Genomic DNA, 9,285 nt, shown 5'->3' on the forward strand with positions numbered 1-9,285 from the left:
GCCAGAGAGCCTCGGCGCCTTCTGGGCTGGGAGGAGGGAGAACTGCTAAGGATTAGGTGATGGCCTATTAAACCCGTGACTATCCCCCCAAACACACAGCCAGGCCTCAGGTCCAAAAACAACCCAAATGCTTTAATGTTTAATGGCCTGCCTCCAGGGCCCACAGCCTTACAAACCTTAGCTAGGTCAAGGGCCCAGCTTGCCAGCCTCTGGCTCAGTTTAGCACTCTGCAAGGAGGTAACTCAGAGCAGGCATGACTGATGGGGCTCTGGCTTGGGGAGTGCCAGGGTCCCCAGTCCGTATCTTCGGAGACCTCCCAGGATTAAGCTGTCATTCAGCCTGTCTCGTCTAGTCCCTGAGTCCCTGCAGCTGCTCGGTTTCTAGCAAACATACAACCTTCTCGGGAAGATGCACCAGGTGGAGGCAGCAGCTCAGGGAAGTCACTGGTGTCAATTCAGGACAGGCCTGGGGCCTCCCAGAGGTGACAGCAGCGGGCCCAGAACAAGGATACCAGCCCCAGGCTGTATCCGGGCACCCCCTGTACTGAAAGAGGGAAGGGGCAGGCTCCCCCAGGGAGCTCCAGGCTAGGGGATGGGGCCCAACCCCAGGCATTGGGGCATAGCCCCAGCCTTTCCTGGAAATGACTCTAGGAAATGTAGTCATACACACTGTACACCGTACCACTCTAAAATAACCAAGTCCTATGACACACGAAGACTTTCTAGAAGGTTCTGCTTGCCTTAGCCTCTTATTCCAGGCCCTGGGGAGGGAGCAGAGAGCAAACCTTAATGGGTGTGTGTAAGGCATCACCCCCACAACAACCCTGTGAGGTAGGCTGCGTTGTCCTATCTTACAAACGGAGAACTGAGGGCTCAAGGGAGGAAGTGACTTGCCTGGTTACACAGCAAAGAACACAAGAGCTAGGATTCAAGCTCAAGTCTGTTGAGCTCCAAAGCCCACGTGTTTTCTCTAAGGAAGAAACAATAAGTAGTCCTTTCTAGTAATAAAGGCCCTCAAGTTAAAAGTTCAGGGACTCTCAGCCCAGCAGGGGGTGAGGGGGGCAGCAAGAGCAGGAGAAGCTCCAAGGTCATGTCCACTCCTGGCCCTGGGCAGCTGACCTTACAAAAGGTAGGGGTGCAGAGAGTGACCCCCACGCAGCAGCTGTCCAAACAGCCACCAACGCTACAGGTGATGGCTCTGGCCACCCAGCACCTGTGGGTGGGGCACAGGCCGGTCCGGCCCTGAGGCCTTGTGGCCCCAAGTGGGCAGCGCTAGGCCATTGAGCCAGGCAGTTTCCAGCAGGCTGCGGAAGCGGGCCCTCAGTGTGGGGCCAGGGGGGCTGGTGCTGGCCGCAGGGGTAGGTGAGGTACCGTGGGACCCTTCCCCAGCGGCTGCCTCTGCTTTCTCCTGGCCAGGGGCTGGTGGCTTCCTCCCTGGCTTCCTGGCCTTGGGGGCAGGTGACTTCCAAGCCAGGGCTAGGCTCTCCGGCTCATCTCTGGCCATGGTGGGTTCTGAGGAGGGCACAGATCCAGCCTCAGTGTCAAAGTCACCTGGAAAACGAATACATAGTCAGGCCGCAGACCCCAATACCCTCAGGTCCCATCTCCTGGCCTCCAAAGCCACCTAGACCAGTGGTTCTGCTCTGCCTCAGGCCAGGATGGCCCCAGCAGGGTCACGGCCATCATGACCTTTCCCCACGTGTGCCGGAGGCCAGACCATCAAGCCAAAGGGTGTGCTTTTCCCCAGGTGACGCCAGAGCTCTATCAGATGACAGTACCACTCAGGCGAAGTGTCTCATGCAAGAACAAAAGGAAAGGGACCAACAGGCCAGGAACCATTGGCCTGTACAAGCAGGGAAACTGAGGCATGGAGAGAGAAGGTCCTGCTACACCTGAATGTAGCATCCTTCTGCCAGACCACGCCCAAAGCCCAGGAGTGGAGGAAGCAGCAGAGGGGACAGGAGGGGGCTTCTGACCAAGAGCACACCTACTGGCAAGGGAGGCTGTCAGGAGAACACGAAGGATACCCACAGAAGGGTGGACCTCCCAGCCCAGGATCAGGGGAGGACTCACAGCTCAGGGAGGGAGTGGGGACTGGAGTGCCAAATCCAGCCAGCAGCAGAAGCTGGGTCCCTATCAGTTCTGCCCTAGGCCCCAGACTCTTCCAGGCTCAGTCAGGGCAGGAGGGAACTGCAGAGCGCCCAGGCCCCAGCACCCAGCAGGCAGCCTGGGAAATACGGCCCTGTCCTCTCTGGGCCCAAGAGCCCAACTGCCCAGGGAGAAGACAGGGCTGGAGCCTCTGAGCCATGCATGATCCCCCCCAACCGCTCAACAACACTCCCACTTGTGTTTTCCTTGCACCCATGAGGGCAAACGCTCCAACTTCTTAAGTGCTCAGGGGTCAGCAATGGTTGTCACCTGGACCCCAATCTCCGCATCTGTGCCTCACTGCCTCGGGCGCCTTTCCCACCCTGATGTGGAGCCAGGACGATGTAAGGGCCCAGGGAAAGGCTGCCAGGATGGTGAGGGGATGAAAAACTGCTCCCGTGGGGATAGCCCGGACAGAGGTTTGGTGGAAGGATGGTGGAGTAGCGAGGAAAGGCTACAGAGCGGGTCACAGGCCTCAGGCCTCAATGTGCCGGTGTCCTGATGCAGGAAAGGCCACGATGGGCACCAGCTGGCACCATCACCAAAGCCCAGGCCGAAGAAGTGGGTGTATACGCCACGCGACACCGCAGCAGCCGCTTCGAGCAAGGCCAAGGAGCCCGAACCAACGCACGTGATGCTCCAGGACACAGACAGCAAGCGGGAGAACAATACGCACAAGACGTCATTTAGTAGGGGAAAAGCCAACCACAAAACATCGCTCCGACTTCTGGGTGTGCTTCCGTGAATATAAATACTGGGAGGACTGAAACACTGCACATTCAAAAGGCAGCCGTGTTTGGGGGGAGAAGGGGATCCCTACCTGCTTTTGGGAATCGGGAGCAATTTACTGAGGTGGAGAAGGTGAGGGGGCAGGGAGCAGAGGGCTTAGGGGGAAGCTAAGGAGTGTGGGTCTGGGAGGAGTTAAGGGTCGGAGAGACACCAGGTGTGAAAGGCCAGCATGCATTTGATAATTTGAGGCTCAAGCTCAGAAGGGAAGCAGGGTGGGACACAGACACAGGGGGGAAAAGACCTCAGATAGAGAACAGGGCCTCGTCGGAGCCCCAGAGCCCAAAGGAGAAGTCTGCACTGAGGCCGGAGAAGACACAGCAGAGGAGGAGGGAAGCTGGGAAGCTGGGGAAGGTCAAGAGCAGTTTCCATAGGGACAGAGCAGCAGGCCTGCTCAGAGCCTTCCAGAAGAGGCCGGGAAGGCCCTTGGTGGTGCCAGGGTGAGGAGGGATGGTGGGGGGGAGGTCCATAGAGCCTCCCCGGGATGGCCAGCCCCCTCCCCACATGAGTTCTTGGGCCTCCCTGCCCTTTCCGAGGCCCAGGCCCCCCTCAGCCTCTGGCTGGGACCATGCACACAGCCCACACACCTGTCACTCGTTCACACAGCTCCGGTGGCTACTGGGGCTGCCCCATGCTCACCCAGCTGGCGGCGGACACAGTCTCGCCACTGCAGGCCCAGCAGGTCGGGGTAGATGTCGGGCAGCTGGCGCAGCGCCAGCAGCTTGAGCATGCGCGAGGTGCAGCCGTGCAGGGCCCGCTCGCGCAGCGCCCGCTCCTCCGACAGCGTCGTGGGCCGCAGCTCCACGCGGTGCTCCTGCAGCACGTGGTCCACGGAGGCGGGAGGCAGCCGTGGGAAGAGCCGCTCCTTCACCAGGTGGATGGGCACGAAGATGGCCCCGGCGCGCACCACGTGGGGGAAGGGGCACTGCTGTGTGCACACGAAGCTCTGCAGCTGCGATAGCAGCTTGCCCAGCAGCCCCTGCACGGCCTGGCAGTCCTGCCACGCCGCCCGGCCCCAAGGCCCGGCCGTCTCGAGCCACTCACGCAGCTTCTCGGGCGGGGAGTGGGCCACTGAGCCCGAGATGGCATCGCACAGGGACGCGTGCAGTCCTGTGAAGTGTTGCTCTGGAGAGTCTGCCGTGGCGGGGGTAGAAGCTGGAGTCGGAGCCTGGGCCGGGGCAGGCGACGGGGACAGGGCCGGGGCCGGGGAGGCCATGGCTACAGCTGGAGGACTGGGCAGCGCCAGGTTGAAGCAGGCCACCGGCACGGGCTGCGTGAGAATCTGGAGACCGAGGGGCACAGATGTGGGGGTGGGTACAGGCTGAGCGGACACAGGGGCCGGGGTGGGCGCCGATGGGGCCGCGGCTGCAGGCAAGGGTGCTGGCCGGAGGATCTTGAATTTTCGGAACATGAAGGCCACGGAACTGTGGAAGTTGGTCCTCGGGGTGGCCTCGGTGGTCGCCGGCACCCCAGGCAGCCCTGGTGCCTCCGTGACTAGCTTTTCCAGGTCTGGTAGATCCGAGACTGTGTTCCCCACACCCCGCACATCCAGGGCTGCCGTGGGCTTGGCACACACCGCGGGACTGGGAACCCTGACGGGAGTCTCTGCCACGGGCTTCTTCACACTTAAGTCCAGTGCTACCTCCTCTCTAAACGAGCAGCGTGCCTTCGAAGGGGCATCCCGGGCAGGCAGGGGCCCCCCGCAGTCTTTGGCAGGGCTCTCACTGGGGGCTGGGGCCGGGTCAGGCTCTGCCGTGTCCTCAGGCGCCTGCACATCCAGATAGTCACGGTAGGGGGCCAGGCTGAAGACATTGTCGATGATGGGCATGGGTGGAGAGCTGGGCGGCAGCGCACCCTCGTTCTGTGGAAGAGACTGGCGCTCCTGGGTGCAGGGTGGGAGCGCGGGAGGGGTGCGCGGAACCGGGCTATCTCCAATGACAATGGGTGCTCCGGGGTGCTCATTGAGCCGGGGCTGGGGCTGGAGCTGCTCTTTCCTGCAGCTGGGCAGCCACATCTTCTCTACTTCCTGGACTGGCTTCTCTGCAGGCCTCACGGGCTCTGGGCAGGGCTGGCTGGCAGGCAGGGGCTGGCACGCTCGCTGGAAGGCACTGGGCTGCGGCACAGCCTGTACACCATTTTGGGAAGGTGGCGTCCCTCCAAGCCCCGGGGATGCTCCATAGAGAGAGAGGTCATCCCGGGCATAAGGAAAGCCCAGCGTCTGGGGGGCAAAGTCCAGCGGGCACCGGGGAGCAAGAGGGGGCTCGAGCTTGAGGCCTGGTGAGGGTGCTGGGAGCGGGGCAGACGGGTAGGAAAAAGTGTCCAGGCCCACTGGGGGCATATAGGGTGCCTGGACGGCCTGCTGCCTCAGGTAGGGGCTGCTCAGCCCACCAGCCGGGTACCCAGCACCCTTGTGGGTTCCCAGAGGCTGCAGCGGGAGCACCGAGCTATAGCTGCCCTGCTTCTCCGGGTGGCGACAGGCTGGTGGGCAAGGTAGGGCCTGTGGAGGGTGAGGGAGCGGGTAGTGGGCAGGCACTGTATCCTGGCAGGCTGGCCCCAGGGGTTGGGCCAGCTGGGTCCACGGACTGGGGGGTCCCTCGGACAATGCCTGCTTGGGGTCCCCAGAGTAAGGACCTGCATACTTGGAGGCCAGGAAGCCTGTGCTGTGCATGGTCCGATACTTCTCCAGAAATGCCTGGCACGGGGAGAAGCTTACTGAGTTTTTGCCAGATCCCCCGGCTGGCACCCCACGCAAGAAGGTGCCATCCAGGGACTGGCCCTTGCCAGGAGTTGGGGTCAGAGAACAAGATGGGTCAGCCGGCGGTAAGAGGGGTCCAGTCACCATCGTCCAGTCAACATCCAGTGGCCTCTTCGCTGCCCCATCCCCCAGGCAAGTCGAGAGCCCATAACATAGAGGGCTGCGGTAGACAGGTTTGGGTGCCGCCAACGGTGGGCCTGGGTAGGAATGAGACTGGGGACTGAAGGGCAGGAGGTCAACAGGGCCAGGGTCCTGCACCTTCTCAGAGCTTTCCGCTGGTGGGCGGTAGAGCAGGCAGCTGGTCAACAGGTTGTCTGTCCGAAGATGGGGTCCTGGCACGCTGGTAGGGTACAATGGTGGATATGGGGTCCAAGACGCCAACCGCTCAGACCCTGCTTTGGGAGCACTCCCCACAGGGCAGGAGAAGTAGGCACCCTTGTAGCTGCAGGGGTCCTGGTTACCAGCAGAGGGGGGCAGGCTGTGCCCGGGTCCGGAGTCTGCCTCTAGGCGGGGCAGCTTGCCATACATCACAGGCCCCAGGGTCCCCAGTGGCCGCTTCTCTGCCATCACTGTGAAGGCTTCAAGCCCTCAGGGGCCCCAGCTACTCAACTGCTGACCTGGGAGAGACAGCGAGAAAGGTAGGGGCTGTCAGAATAGGCTACAGGCAAGCAATTGAGGGCTGCTGTTCTCACTGGCTCATCGCCACACCTAAGAACTTGACACTCAGTAGATTCTTGATAAAGACTATGAATGAATGAATGAATGGATGAGTCATACAACACAGAGGTTTCCAACTTATTCCCCCCCCCCATTCCAGGAGCCCCTTCTGTTCAGCTTCTCTCCACATGACTCTCAAGAACCCTTTCCTGGGTTTTCAGACTTTGCAGGGCACAGTCTGAGGATCCGTTCACTTGGCTACCCCTGTTCCCAGATACACAAGAGGAGACCCATTCATCCCAAAGTCACTGGTAAAGGAGATGGGACAAGAGGCAGGCTTCCTACCTCCCACTACAGCTCTTATTCCAGATTCCATAGGGATCTCAAGATGCCCGCTGCAGCCACGATGTGGAATTGGACAGTCTATGATCTCAGGTTTCCTGAGACACTCTTTAGGTCTCACTCTCTGACTTGCCAATCTTGTCAAAAATGGCAGAGCCAAGCCTGGAACCCAGGTCCCTAGGCCCAGGGCAACACAGATAGTGGGCCTGGTTCCATAGGGTAGGGCTATCCACCCAGAAGTGGTGGGCAGCATAGCTTCATAGGGGCCCAGCCCCCAGCAGGAGAGCCAATGCTGTCCAGTAGATGGTGCTGTGGCACCAGCAGGAAGGTCCCAAAGTGTCCAGGAAGAGAGCCTGTGTGCATCCCAGGCCCTCAGCTGCAGCTGGCTATTCCAAGGCACACGAGGGCAGCACGGCCCCAGGGACAAGCAAGTGGGAGGATGTGAATGTCCAGGGAGGGAGTCCCCAGGGGCCACAGAGTGCTAGCTGGCTACTACCCCCACTGCACTGACAGAAACACTGAATGCCACAGCAAGACTAAGACCCTAAAGCAAGGGAAAGCAAGGATTGGGACCCAGGCCCAGAGAAGTCAAGCATGGGTTTCCTCAAGGCACCAGGTACCCAGTGACCCATGAAGGGTCATATGAGGCCAATCTTCTCGGGCCACATCACCCTGCCTCTACCTCCTCTAGCACCCTGTTCCCTGAAACCCTCAGGTGGCTTCGAAAGGATGAATCAGTTCCCTCTTGCTATGATTAGGCCACGGGTCAGGTGCAAGCCACGACCAGCCCCCTCTCCCAGCCCTCTCCTCCCTTCTGGCTTGTGGCCAATGACAACCACAGGCTCAGAAGGAGACCAATACATCTTGGAGACAAGAAAAGCCAAGGGTAGTATGAAGGCCAATGCCCACACCCATTCCAGCCTAACTGCACCGTGTAAGCCGGGCGGGACTCTGAAAAAGTTGGCTCATCTCCTGGCCAGAATCCAACACCTCAGGCCAGCCTAGAGAAGGGATGTTCCCTAGAAGATCGGAAGGGGCATCAGGGTAACGGCACTGATAGCAATGCTGTCTGACAGAGAGCTGCATCCCAGATGGAAAGCCCCATCCTGTCGCACAGCAACCTTGCAAGAAGGAGTTGCATGATTTTCGAGGTGCTAAGCCTGCCCCCCACCACCATGGGGAGCTCTGGATTAATTAAGTGCTGGCTCTGGTCTCCCCTCCCCCACATGCCCCTTGGAGCCTGCTCCACACCCACCCTAAGCCCCAGGAGTCTTTCTCTCCTGGGCTCTGCCCATTGCGAGCCCTTTGCCCTGGAGACTTCCTGAGACAGCCTCCCCCCTCTACCCTGGGACCCAGCCAATAGGGGTGAAGCCACCCGGGGCCCTCAGGAGTCTTTGGGGGAGAGACAAGGCTCAAGGTAGTCAGTACAGGGCTATGAAGGGTACAGGGCTGACCTTACCTCCTGCCAGGAGAAAGAGCCCAGTGTACAGTCCCTTGCGGAGGCCCCTCCCCACTCAAGACAGTAGCCAAAATGTAGGTGCCTCCTTCCCTGACACACACACACAGACGGAGGCGGCAAGCCACTGCTTGGAGAAGGGCGGGACCCCAGGGAGCAGGGTCACATCACCCTGTGGGCCACCAAGCTGGTTACTGGCTAAGGCTGGAGCTGGGCTGGGAGGAACAAACTCAGCGAGGGCCCAGGGCAGGGTCCAGGAAAAGAGCCCACCGCCACTGTGCCCTCCGGGCCCTAAGCCTCAGGGGAAGCAAACAGCTCTTCCATCTCCTAGCGGCTCTCCGGAAGGCCGATGGACGTTGGGAGTTGGGAAAGACCAGGAAGAAGAGAGCGATCCTGCCGGGCTGGGGCCGGCATCTGGCCTCCCGTAGAGGCTGAATCAGGGCCCCTCCCGGGGTCCTCACACCTCCCCCAGCTGAGGCTCTAGGCAGTACAGAGCCTGGCGCAGCCTAGACTCCACTGGAGGGAGAAGGGTCGCAGGATCGGTCTCCACCACCTTTCCTCTACCTGCCCCGCCCATAACCGTGGTGCCTGGGGCCCTCAGCCAACCTGGCTTTGGGGCTGCCGCCGCGCCTGACCCCGCGGGCTTCCGGGTGTCCGCATGCTCTGTCCGTAGGCGCTGGGGCGCACGTGCACCCCAGCAGGCTGATACATAGGCCGCAGCCACGCATGCAAACCCGTGCCTGCAAGTACGTGCATGGCCCACATCTGCACACGCGCCCCTCCAGAACTGCGTTCTCCCCTCGCTCGGGCCCCGCACACGTGTGCACACAGGAAGGCCCGCGCACCCAGCCCCGAGGGCCGACACCCAAAGACTGGAAGGCGGACGGGAGCAGGGGGCGGCCTGGCCGCAGTATCCGGGCAGCCACCGCCTCGGGGCGATCCCGCCAGCCTGGGCTGAGGCCAGAGGGTGAGTCAAGCCGTAGCAAGGAAACCGCAGGGCCGTCCCGTCCCAGCAGGGCGCGTCCAGGGCCCCGGGGCGCCTCAGCGCCCGCCGTCCCCCCCAGGCCCAGCCCCCCGCCCGCCCCCTCATCTCCGCCCCGGCAGTCCACGTGAGCGGGGCCCCGCGAGAGGCCGGAGGGCTA

General features: G+C 61.5%; 1 protein-coding gene across 2 annotated transcripts; it reads right to left on the reverse strand.

The window, feature by feature from the left end:
• Window positions 1–111: 111 nt before the first annotated feature.
• C9H15orf39 (chromosome 9 C15orf39 homolog) lies at window positions 112–9,069 on the reverse strand. 2 transcript variants are annotated; one of them, XM_002925127.4, is made up of 3 exons: window positions 8,750–9,069; window positions 3,573–6,305; window positions 112–1,550 (listed from the first exon to the last, which is right to left on the reverse strand). In XM_002925127.4, the coding sequence occupies exons 2-3, from the start codon at window positions 6,253–6,255 to the stop codon at window positions 1,183–1,185; spliced, it is 3,051 nt and encodes a 1,016-aa protein (XP_002925173.1). In that variant the 5' UTR covers window positions 6,256–6,305; window positions 8,750–9,069; the 3' UTR covers window positions 112–1,182. The 2 variants fall into 2 exon arrangements, with proteins under 2 accessions (XP_002925173.1, XP_011230478.1); XM_011232176.3 differs by having other exon boundaries at window positions 1,416–1,550; window positions 3,521–6,305; window positions 8,750–9,067.
• Between the last annotated feature and the right edge of the window lie 216 nt (window positions 9,070–9,285).

This window comes from Ailuropoda melanoleuca, chromosome 9, assembly GCF_002007445.2.
Source record: "Ailuropoda melanoleuca isolate Jingjing chromosome 9, ASM200744v2, whole genome shotgun sequence".
Taxonomy (NCBI): Eukaryota; Metazoa; Chordata; class Mammalia; order Carnivora; family Ursidae; genus Ailuropoda; species Ailuropoda melanoleuca.

Excerpts from the sequence above, each read along its gene's own strand:
- C9H15orf39 (XM_002925127.4), bottom strand. The coding sequence starts at position 6,255 with ATGGCAGAGAAGCGGCCACTGGGGACCCTGGGGCCTGTGATGTATGGC. Across the intron at positions 1,551-3,572 it reads CTGTGTCCGCCGCCAGCTGG|GTGACTTTGACACTGAGGCT; the intron begins GTGAGCATGGGG and ends TTCGTTTTCCAG.